The 12,346-nt window shown below is 40.8% G+C and overlaps 1 protein-coding gene across 1 annotated transcript; it reads right to left on the reverse strand.

The window, feature by feature from the left end:
- Positions 1-86: 86 nt before the first annotated feature.
- On the reverse strand, positions 87-10,744 carry LOC135700347 (augmin complex subunit dgt6-like). Its single transcript, XM_065220836.1, has 3 exons — positions 10,461-10,744; positions 8,522-10,396; positions 87-309 (listed from the first exon to the last, which is right to left on the reverse strand). The coding sequence occupies exons 1-3, from the start codon at positions 10,617-10,619 to the stop codon at positions 127-129; spliced, it is 2,217 nt and encodes a 738-aa protein (XP_065076908.1). The 5' UTR covers positions 10,620-10,744; the 3' UTR covers positions 87-126.
- Positions 10,745-12,346: the final 1,602 nt, after the last annotated feature.

Here is a 12,346-nt window from a genome sequence, read left to right on the forward strand (position 1 = left end):
TGGTGATATCACATGCAAATTATTGGGTAATCCGCTGAGATTAATTGTATTGATAAATCCTTATATTTTCAGTGATAGTAACAATATTGGGGATACATAATATTCAAAGGATGACACTTGAAACTATCAATCAAAATCTGTCAAGATGCCATCACTGACATTGAAGAGATCTTCGTCCATTGTTTGCATGGGAACAGCGGCGGGTTGTAATGCGTTCGGCCGGTTGACGTCGTCGGGGCACGTGAGGGTTAATTGGCTCATTCCCAAGGCTACGAGCGTGTGCGAGAGATCCACTGAGGCGTCATTTTCCTGTAAATATGTATTCAAACAGACCGTCATTGGAAAATGTAAAATGTACAATCGATTTTCAAACGCTGCACTGAAACGAACGGAGTTATTAACACTGTGAACACGATGCCTCCGGTAAAATGTGTAGCGGTAAATTGGCGATAGATTTTGAAACTATTGATACCGAATACATTTATAAAGTATGTAGTTTCAAAAGGCGCAAATAGATTTGAATTTCGCCAATAAATGGTAGAGCTATGATTTTTCACACATTGCAAGTTTGCCGTTACATATTTTAACGGAAGCATCGTGTTCGGAGTGTTAAGTTTAAAATGCTGAATCCCGGTTTAAAGTTGAAGTTAATTTAACCATTTGCGCCCATTGTTTAGAACTTAAAGGTCTGGAAGGCCCACCAGCCGACAAATAAAGGTTTTTGTATATTACAAAATGGGAAATCTGGGTATGAAAATTTCGATCATCTGAACACCTCTCTTTTCGCGATTAGAGTCATATTTACGGAGATAAATCGATTTAAAGGTCTGGAAGGTCCACCAGCCGACGAAAAAAGGTTTTTGTAATATTAAATACTGGGAAATCCGGGTATGAAAATTTCGATCATCTGAACACCCCTCTTTTCGCGATTAAAGCCATATCAAAACACATCATTCCACCTAAATCTGCATTCTGGACCACTGTGCAGTGGGTTCAGTCCGTCGGAACTCGTTAAAGTCGCGTATGATCTCATCCGTAATATCGATTGGACAAAGTTCAAGACTGTGATCGATGAAGCCCTAACTTTGGTAGAAGGGCTTCCACCGTTGGAGGAATATAACTTCCTCTCCAATCTGATCTTGGACAGCGCGCTTCAAGCTCAAACTCGGCCGTTTCCAGGAACGTCTTTCCAGGCAATTCATCGACGGATTACCGCGCGAAACGTCGATGAATACGCTTTGGAACGCGGCGCGAAGGATGCGTAACCGGTCTTCAAACAACGAGAGTGAGGAGTACTCGGATCGTTGGATTCTCAAGTTCGCGCGAAAAGTATGTCCAGTAGACGAGATCAGCCAACCTTTTACAATGCTGGAGCTGTCACTCGCGCTCCTTTCGTGTCGCAATTCGGCTCCGGGGGCTTATAGGATCAAGTTCAACGTGTTGAAGAACCACCCAGACGGCGCTAAGAGGCGCATGTTGGACTTGTTTTGTCAGTTCCTGGAGCTCAATATTGTTCCAGAAGATTGGAGGCGAGTAAGAGTTATAGCCATTAAAAATCTTGGAAAACCCGCGTCAGATCATAACTCGTATCGTCCCATCGCGATGTTATCGTGCATTCGAAAATTGTTGGAGAAAATGATTCTTTTTCGCCTGGACAAATGGGTTAAGATGAACCACCTACTACTCTCAGATCCTCAATTTAGTAGGGGCAAGGGAACGAAAGACTGTCTCGCGTTACTTTACACAGAAATTCAGATGGCTTTTGTTAAAAAAAGAGCAAATGGCTTCTGAGTTCTTGGATATTAAGGAGGCTTTTGATTCAGTATCGGTTGAAGTCCTTTCAGACAAACTCCATGCTTTCTCCATTATTTAATAACTTTTTGTATAATTTGCTGTCAGAGAAGCATATGAGCTTTTCTCATGGAAACTCTACAGCTTCTCGATTTAGCTACATGGGTCTACCCCAGGGCTCATGCTTAAGCCCCCTTTTGTATAATTTCTTCGCCAAAGCACTCGACGCGGATCCGGCTGAAATGGAAGCTGTTTATCGCATTGGTGAGGAAAAAGGAGTCTTCATAAAGTTCAAATCAGAGGAAGCGATGCTCCATGCTCTGACATACAATTCGGAGGATTTAATCTTCCATCAACTCGAATTTCGGACACTTTTAAAAGTTGATTATCTCGGTCGAATATGATCCACATGTCTTGTAAATTTTAAATTTTTTTGACTAGTGCCCTCCACGATAATCTAACATTATTACTTTGTTTCTAACTGGATGTAATATTTAATTAAAAATGAAAGTGTCCGAAATTTGAATCGGAACGGTACGCATGTTGCATGCTGGTGTGTGCCACCAGAGGTACCCGACAAAGAGCTGCATAAAGTGCTGGGGAAATATGGAAAAATTTAACGCATCATCCGGGAGAAATATCCAACTGATCTGTGTTTTGAGTTATATACAAGGATACGCGGTATATTTATATATATGGATGTGAAGAAGGAAATCCCCACGTCGTTACATTTCTTCAATCGCAAAGGAAATATATTTTATGATGGCAACAAAGATAAATGTTTTCTGTGCAAGGCGGACGGAAAGCAGCAAAGTGAAATAAAACAAAACAGCAGTAGTACGTATGCTGGTGTAGTGGTGGAAGATGCGTCGCTAGTCATTAGCGACCAGGAAACGGACACGGGGTTGGAGAAAATAACGAAATGGACGTGACAACCCTGCCGACAGACGAGAGTAGCGGAGAGCATGCAACGGGAAACGACGTTCAGAAGCAGCAGCAGCGATCACGATTCGGGTTCAATGAAAATGAGGAACAAATTCGGGAAAGAAAGAAGTTGCGTGCACGGGAGAAGATCGCTTTGTCGCCGCTTCGATCGCCACCCAGAAAAATCCTATGATAAAATGCATTTTTATATCTTTTTTTTTGTATTTTGAGTACCAAAATTGGTATTCCATGTTACTCGGCTCCGCTAAGGCTCTGAACCATTTGGTGGATTATTTTAACTTTTGATTAAAATTTGACAAATGGAAAGTTATCGATTAACCCCGAGATTAACCCTGCTATCCGAGTGTGGTTATTTCTGACAGACAAGAAGTTAAATGTTGACAACCGTGGCTGAGTTCTTCTCGAAAACCGGTCGATTGACAGCACAGGGATTTTCGAACATCAAGAATAACTTTCGAAATGTCACTTTTAACCACGAGTTAAATTTAACTCGGCAAATGGTTCACAGCCTAAGTTATTTTTATAACATTTGAGCCTGCTAAGGCTCTGAACCTTCTTCTTCTTCTTTTTCGCATTTCAAGCTTATTGCATATCGCATTTTAGCTTATTGCGTGCTCTCAACTTAGTGTTCTAGACGAGGGGCACGCAATAACCTTTAACTCCTACGCAAGCCTTTTTTAAGTACAATAATTACAGTTAACTACATGATTAATTACTTTAATTACGAGCGTCGGAAATGTTTTGATTTATTTACTTTTAAGTACAAATTTCAGTTTTAATTACATAAGTAGTACATTAAGTAGCATAAATTAAGTACATTAACTCCATTAATGTACAACGAGAAATGTACTTAAATTTCCCCCGGCGTACCGTTAGACCCTTTCGTTATTGGCCCGTGAAACAAAAATTTCACAGGCCCTTTTGCTACGTTAAGGATAATGCAGGGGACTGGCAACCCCATATCAATCATATACGTTTGACAGTAGGCAAGATCACGGGCCTTATTTAAATACGGCCCGCCTGACGTATACATGAAGGAAAGGGACGCAAAATCGTGTTGTAAGCAGAAAGACAAGAGCAGATGAAAGCATCAAAAACATGGCCGCCAGCCAGGCCCCTGGGATAATGTCAGCTCTGATAAATTGTATCGGTACCGCTGTTATGACTTCAGAATAGACCCTATAAACATACATCTCCTGGGACCTACGAGGAAATCTACGTTGGTGATTGGTGCCAATTCACATGCAACGATCGGTTCGTGATTGGAAATGTAGTCGGATTTCAATACTGCCGAGGTGTTGGCAGGGCAATGAACTATATCCTGGATCACGCCCCTGTCAAAGCACCGGAGAATGCGACAATGAAAGGAATGTTTGTTTGTGCTACCTGGTTCAACATAAGAAATAACGAATTTAATTTGGTGGATGCGAACGAAACCAGAATTACAAAAATTATGTTAATCTTTGCGTGCCTAACGTCTAAATTTGCATAGATTTCAAAAATCAATTAGCTCTAAAAACATAATTTCTCAATATTTTTCTTTACAACACATTGAATTTTGTCTTGAATCTATTGAAGTTTCTGAATACATCTGAAAATATTTTGATCAATTCATGGTTCCTGAGTTATATCGGTTCCCGTTGGGGTCACTTTTGGTCGGCATTCGGCTTTATTGTTCTGTAATAAGTATACACACGATGAACATCATGTTTTTTTCTCTCAAACGATGTAATTGTACCAGTGGCAGCTATTTCGATGGTTCACAATCACATTGGGCATCCCGGAAATGTTCCGGTGCCCCGGGGAAGTGGCCAATTCTCAACAAGAACCAAAACCCATCATGCGACATATCAAACTTCATGATTTTACAAATCTTGGCCAGTAATGGCCTTATTTAAAGTCCATGGTCACACTAGCCCTTCCGGGAATGTTCCGGTGCTCCCGGGGAAGTGGCCAATTCTCAACAAGAACGAAACCCATCGTGCGACATATCAAACTTCATGATTTTACAAATCTTCGCCAGCAATGGTCTTATTGAGAGTCCATGGTCACACTAGCCCTCCCAGACATGTTCCGGTGCCCCCGGAGAAGTGGCCAATTCTCAACAAGAACCAAAAACCCATCGTGCGACATATCAAAATTCATGATTTTCCAAACTTTGGCTGGTAATGGCCTTAATGAGACTCGACGGTCACACTAGCCCTCTCGGGCATGTTCCTGTGTCCCCGGGCAAACTTCAAACTTCATGATTCTGCACGGCTAATAATGGTCTTAGACAGTCCACAGTCCCATTTAATTGTCCCCCCCACCCCCGGGTAGATATCCAACTCCCAATAAAAACCAGAACCCCTCGTGTGACATATCAAACTTCATTATTTTACGAAAATCCGTCGGTAATGACCATATTAAGAGTTCAAATTTGCTATCCCAGACAGCTGAACGGACACTGGAGCTGGTGGACATTCACACGCTGCGCTACTTCCGGGAAAAAATCGCAGCTGGTATGCAATTGTCTTCCCAGCACGGATAACTTCAGTGTGTCAAGTTGATCGGTAACGATCATTTCGTGTCCTGTGCATATGGGACTCATCGTTTCCTATCGGTTTGGAGTTCTGCCCATAGTATTGTTTAGTTGACCCATGGAAAGATGAACAATGGGGAGGCGAATTTCATAAGTGCTATCGCGTCAATTCTGAATACGGATGTGATCATATGTTGGCGATAATACAAATAAAAGCACACAATTGGTTTGAATCATCTTAGTGTCTGCAACCAATACCTGATTATATTTTTTTTGTCAATGAACTCTGCCTTAAATCTGTTAATTATTATTAGTATAATAATATTAAGTTTGAAAGAAATATTGAAATAATCGAAGAATTCACGCGTAACATCAGAAAATTAATGCAAACGCACATCTTCCATTGAATCTGTTAATTCAGGCACAAGCTAATATCATCATCTGTCGAACTGTGCTGCGAGCATGGCTTCAAATTCGAAAAATTTTTGATCGGGAGGAAATTTGCTCGAGGAATTGCTTGAATTTAAGGAAATGTAAAATTTGAAGACTTGTCGTCACAACTAAGTGATTCCCATTTCATTTGTATGGCAATCACGGCCCTCATTCTGAGTATCACTTCCTTTTCACTGTATATTGTCGCTAGAGTTGTAAACCGATATAACCCACTCGTGACAATCGATTTTATTCTAGTTCTGCATTAAAGCGCATTATTCAACGAATACAGTGCTCTAGATACGACATTATGTTGAACGTACAAAATGAAAGTGAAATCGATTGTCGCGAGTGGATTATTTCAGTTTCCAACTCTAGCATGGTGCTCCAAGAAATTTAGTATAAGTATTCGCAGAATTGGTCATGTTTGTAAATAGTCTAGTAAAACATTAATATGCGTATTTCAGGGTGTAAGAAGAGTTTTTGAATAAATTAATTCATTCGAGTATGTGTTAAAGGTTTTCTTCATTTTTTTTTAATAGTTCAAGAATAAGGATTTGGGTACGTTTTTAATTACATTTGTGTAGCTTTAATTACATTTATTACAGAAAATTAATTTTTAATTACATTAATTACGTAATCAAATTGAACTACATGTTTTAATTACAGTAATTACACTGGCACTGCTTTGATTACGCGAAATTAATTTTAATTACATGACATACTTAATTTTCATTTTTAATTACTTAATTACATAGTTAAACACCTTGTACTTTAAATCCAACGCAGTCAAAAAGGCTATTGCGTGCCCCTCGGTTCTAGATGCACTTCCACAGTTATTAATTGAGAGCTTTCAATGCCTGTACCATTTTTGCATTGATATGATTGTGTGGCAAGTCCAATCATACTTCTATGCCCAGGGAAGTCGAGAAATTTTCCAACCCGAAAAATTCCTAGACCGAACCGGGAATCGAACCCAGCCACCTCCAGCATGGTCTTGCTTTGTAGCTGCGCCTTTACCGACTGAGCTAAGGGAGGCCCCTCTCCGCCCATCTCTCCCTCTGAGTATTTCTAATTAAAACACGACTTATGCTGTCAAGTTATTAAGACCACCCGTACCGGTGCGTTGTTATTCAGGCTACTAGTTTGACAACTTTAGCCGCTTTAGCCGTTGCTATTTTAGGCTGTGAACCATTTGCCGAGTTAAATTTAACTCGTGGTTAAAAGTGACATTTCGAAAGTTATTTTCTATGTTCGAAAATCCCTGTGCTGTCGATCGACCGGTTTTCGAGAAGAACTCAGCCACAGTTGTCAAAATTTAACTTCTTGTCTGTCAGAAGTAACCACGCTCGGATAGCAGGGTTAATCGATAACTTTTCATCTGTCAAATTTTAACCAAAAGTTAAAATAACCCACCAAATGGTTCAGAGCCTTAGGCTCTGAACCATTTGGCGATTTTTTTTAACTTTCCATCTGTCAAAGTTATTGATTAACCCTGCTATCCGAGCGTGGTTATTTCTGACAGACAAGAAGTTAAACTTTGACAACCGTGGGTGAGTTCTTCTCGAAAACCGGTCGATCGACAGCACAGGGATTTTCGAACATAGAGAATAACTTTCGAAATGTCACTTTGATCGTGTTGATCGACCGGTTTTCGACCCACCGTTGTCAAAATTTAACTTCTTGTCTGTCAGAAATAACCACGCTCGGATAGCAGGGTTAATCGATAACTTTCCACCTAATCCACCAAATGGTTCAGAGCCTTGGGGTATTGAGGTAAATCCGGAGTGATTTGAGATTTGGGCGTAATTGTATTTGTAAACAAACAGGTCAATCGCCGATTTCTCGTGAATAAAAGCTCAATCTTATAAACAAACTATACCAAATGATAGAGGAATCATACCTCTACCGCATAGTGTTATTAGTTTTCAAAATTAAGCCTTTATTCGCGAAAAATCGGTGATTGACGTGTTTGTTTACAAATACAATTACTCCCAAATCTCAAATCACTCCGGAAATGTAATCTATATTAAAAATGGAACCGAAATACAAAATTTCATCAATTTTGGTGCGCTGCAACTATTTTACATAATTGTGATTACATTAGCAAAAATCACCAGCCCCTCGATGGGACTTTGTATGAGAGCAATCTGTCAATGTGATAATTTAGTGTCAATCAGTGAAGTTATTATTTTGCTGTAAATCTTGATTTAAAAATCGAGATGAAATTCTATGGGTCCGAAAAAAATATCGTTGTGCTAAGAAAACGAAGCTCTTTCAGAAGATGTATAAAAATCGAAAAAAGGGAAAAAAATCCCAAAATTAAAGAACCCGATTAGCTTGGGATCGAATGTCTGCTATTTCCTAATCCAAAAGATTGAGCATGTTTCTTCTCGGGACTCCCTGGATAAAATATTTGTTAATTGTTAAACATAATTGTTTGCTTTCAATAATTGCGCTGCTGAATCAACTAGAATAAATATATGAGGAAGAGGGAGATTTAAATCAATGCTGATTATTTAAAGCTTGATTGAAAATCTTAGGATGGACCGAAAAGTAGTGGATCACCTGTGCTACCATGGAAAGTCAAAGATTAAGATTACCAGCAGCGAAGGCAAAGTATGGACTATGTGTCATAATAAAAAACCGAGGTTATAATGGAATTCTTTTTAATCTTGTTAGGGTAAATTTAAGAATGATACCAAATGTTTGCCTAGTGATTTTTTTTTTACAACGTTTTACATGTTTTGAAACTAGTGGTATCATTAGATTATATGCACATTTTGATACTAATTATGTAAATTAAATTGAATTAAATAATCGAAAACTCACCTCCTGATGCAGAGTTCTCTCCAGATCTTCCTTATCGTCAAATTCAGTTCGCAGTTCACCTTCTACCCTTGTCACGTTTGCTTTACCTTCCTCACATATCTCCGAATCCATCTCCTCTGGCGCAAATATCCTTATCTCTGGCATTTCTACATTGTTGGTCATCGCAGTTTTAGGGGCACCTTTCACTTTCATCACCAACGGTTCCAGCTTCCCGGACGGAGAGGTCTGCATCTGATCAAGCTGCAGAAGCGAACTTCTTCGTTTGCTGTTTCTTCTACCTTGACTCAACAGGAACAAAGAATCCGGTGGCATCGCTCGCTTAGTGGAGGATGATTCCATGATCAAATCCTCGCTGTAGATGGTTTTGAAGCGGGGTGATGGTTGGAATGTTGTCTGTTCGTTGCCATTAATACTGCGACGGTTTTGTGATGTTTGTTTTTCTGGAGTTCCTAGCAGAGTCGACGAGAATTCAGGACGAAGTGAAATTTCGCCCAGAGTCGACAGTGATGAAATATTCAACGTGCTATTCACCGGTTGTGGCTGTTTGGTTTTAAGTTTTCCATGCGCTGTAATTTTGTTCAACATCGACAACGGATTCATTCTTTCCTTCTTGGTTGGTTTAGGAACAGCGAATACGTTACCGGGACTTTCCGGGGCTACTTTCGGTTTCTTGACAGATCGAGGCGTTTTAGGAAGCTGCTGACAAATACTGGACGAGAGCAGTCGCATTCTGAGATTCATCTGATGAATTTGATCATCATCTAAAAGAGCGAGTCGGTTTCGCTTGGAGATTGGTCTACTACCGGCTTCCAGATCCTCTTGGAAATTGAGGGTTATCGGTGGTGTATTAAAGATTTTGTTCCTTATTCCGAGATCTCCATTCAGTTCGTCTGTGGCATCGTTTTGATTATTTAGCTCCTGGAATTTCGCATCTCCAAATGGTAAGGTCCTACGCAATGATGACAATTCGTGATAAATGCTGTCCGATTTGAGGGCAACTTTCGAAAGTTCCTTCATTTCGAACTTCAATGACTCGATGCTCCGAACTGAAAACCCTGCTAGATGCTGACTGATATCGGGTAGAAGGAATATGATTATTTCAAACAGTTTTACGGCGTCTATTTTTCCATTCTCGTCAAACACCTCTCGAAAATAGCAAGCATTGTCAGGAAACAAGACCTCCAGACGGTACAGTGTCTCCTTCAGTTCGCCCTCTTTGATGCCAAGAGTCAATTCCTTGGGTTCTAGTTTCTTTTTTGCTGTTGCAATTACTTTGTTATATTCAGCCGTAACATCCTGCAGCCGTTGCCGCTTTGCTTCAGTTTCTTGGAAACTCATCCTATTGAATGTTCCCCATAATTCCATCAACTTCTCGAAACTCATCTGCTTCGCCGGTCCTTGACACTCCGCAAACAACTTCTCGATCCATTCATCAATCTCCTGAATCCTACATTGTATCATCGTCAGATCTTTTTGTATAATTTCCCGAGTCTTATTCCCAACCTCTTCCCACTCCTGATGATAATCCACTAGTTGCCCGATATCACTTTTGCTGATTATCTTTCCAACAGAATTCACCCCAGTTCGTCGCAGCTCTTCCTTCATTACAAATTTTATCAAAACCAACAAAAACTTCATAAACTTCAATCCGCCCGGGAGTACCACCGTATGCGCTTTGATCTTCTCCATGTCCAACTTTCCGCGATCAACTAAACTATTCACATACTCCACGGTGGAACTACGAAAGGCACTCTCGGCATTCTTATCAAAAATAGGCCAGTAGAACCGTTTACGGAACTCCTTTGCGTCGTGTACGTTGAACAAGAAGTGCAGGACGTGGATAAAAGCTTTGGTGTTCGGCTTCAGGAACATGCCCTGCAAGTAGTTCCATTCCGAAGGTTATGGCACACAAATTCCAAAACTTTAACACGAAACCTACCTTACTAAATACAGTCCGGAACTGGTCCGACGGTGAATGTCTTTTGGTGAGTACATTCAGGCAGTAAAATATCGCTGCATCCAAATGATCCTCGCTGGCACCAACGTTCGCCACACTGGAGAGTGTGTTTACTCGCTTCATACAAACGGTTTTGTTCATATTTTCTAAAAACACTTATTGTTTTAATACCTTTTGATATATATTGACTCACTGGCGCTTATCATAACGCAAAAATATGTATTCTTTAGAATAAAAAAAAATCTCAATATTCACGGAATAAACGGCCTTCTTTTTTTTATTTGACGTTGTCATTGATGACAGGCTGAGGCCGACGTCGGCCCATCTCGCCGCCGCTGATTCTGGTTTCGTTTAGTAGTTGGTTTTTCTTTCCCAGTGGTCTTGTTCTATATTCTGATTTTTATCATGCTTAACGAATTGAACTATTTGCTTAAGTTCTGTTTCCGCATTTTCTTCGAGTATGGTTGTTAGTGGTTTGAAGTACTCCAGTGCTGGGAATTCGACTCGTACATTGTTGTACTTTGGGCATACATATAGAATGTGTGTGATGTCCTCCTTTTCCTCACAGTAATCACACAGCTCGTCGAGTTCCAGTCCCCACTGGTGTAGGCGATCCTTCGTCAGTGAGTGACCCGACCTGATGCGATTGAGTACTGTTTTCTCTTCGTTTGATATTGCCAATTTCTGGCACCATATCTTGTTTCCTGGAGTTGCCATGAATGTTCGGTGGAACACTCCCTTTTCTTCAGAGATCTCTTGGTACGTCTGCTTCCAGGCGTTCCATATTTCCTTCTTAGCTAGAGAGGTAGCGTCCGCGAGAGCTAGAACCATAAACTCTGTTTGTCTGCCGTGGGTGACACCGACCGCTTCCTGATCAGCTATTTCGTTCCCAGGTATACCTTGGTGACTTGGGATCCATTGGATGACGATATTTATGTTGCTATGCGCTTTCAACATTCCGACGATTTTCCCGGCTAGGAAGTTTTCCTTGCTTTCGCTTCTGTTCAACAGTGTTTGACATGCTCCTTTTGAGTCCGTGAAGATGATAGCTTTGGTGTAGTTTCTGTCTAAGATCAGCTCTATGGCTTTGCTGATCGCTAGTAATTCCGCATTGGTGATGGAGAAGTTTTCATTTATTTTGTCCTTGAGTATCGATCCATCTGTACTGTCGTATACTGCCGTTCCGGTCCCGGCTGCTGTTTTCGACCCATCCGTGTAGATTTGGTTGAACTCCTTGTATCGGTCCTTGACCTCGGCAAAGTACTTGATCCAGACTGCTTGGCTGTATTCTTTTTTTGCTTTTTGTTCTTCTACCAGTTTAGTGCGTATTCTTCTTCTCAAGTCCAGGTCTAAATATTCTCTTTTGTTGATTTTGAGTATGGAACTGTCTCGTGGGTGTATTTGGGCCACTACGTCTATGTGTTTTGCTGCAACGTTAGTTAAAAAGGAACCATTTCCTTGTTCTAGATTGTAGGTTTCCTCAATAAAACGATGGAGTTGGTTGTTGTGGAAGCTGCTCCGTATTACCTCCCTTAACGTGAGCCACTCAATGCGATCCTTGGTGGGCAGTTGACCTGTTTCCGCGTGTATGACGTGAATCGGGGTTGACTTTAGGTATCTCATCGCCGACCTAAGATAGGCATTCTGCAGTGTTTGGATTTTCTGGATGTTTGTTGGTGCTGCCGCACCAAAAATTTGCGCTCCATACTCCATTCTGCTTCTTATGGCTGCGTTTCCTACCTTGACTAAGGTTTCGGGATCTGCGTTGCTTTTTCTTCTTCCGAGCATTTTCATGATGCCCAGTTTCTTCTCTCCTCTTTGCCTGACGTACGTGATGTGCTGCCTGAATGATAATGTCCTATCCAGTA

This window comes from Ochlerotatus camptorhynchus, unplaced genomic scaffold (assembly GCF_037179485.1).
Source record: "Ochlerotatus camptorhynchus isolate MF236.1 unplaced genomic scaffold, CSIRO-AGI_Acam_v1.1 ptg000133l, whole genome shotgun sequence".
NCBI classification, from domain to species: domain Eukaryota; kingdom Metazoa; phylum Arthropoda; class Insecta; order Diptera; family Culicidae; genus Ochlerotatus; species Ochlerotatus camptorhynchus.

Coding starts and splice junctions, on each gene's coding strand:
- LOC135700347 (XM_065220836.1), bottom strand. CDS start 10,619: ATGAACAAAACCGTTTGTATGAAGCGAGTAAACACACTCTCCAGTGTG. Junction 10,397..10,460: donor TCCGGACTGTATTTAGTAAG/GTAGGTTTCGTG, acceptor AACTACTTGCAG/GGCATGTTCCTGAAGCCGAA. Junction 310..8,521: donor AGAGAACTCTGCATCAGGAG/GTGAGTTTTCGA, acceptor ACATATTTACAG/GAAAATGACGCCTCAGTGGA.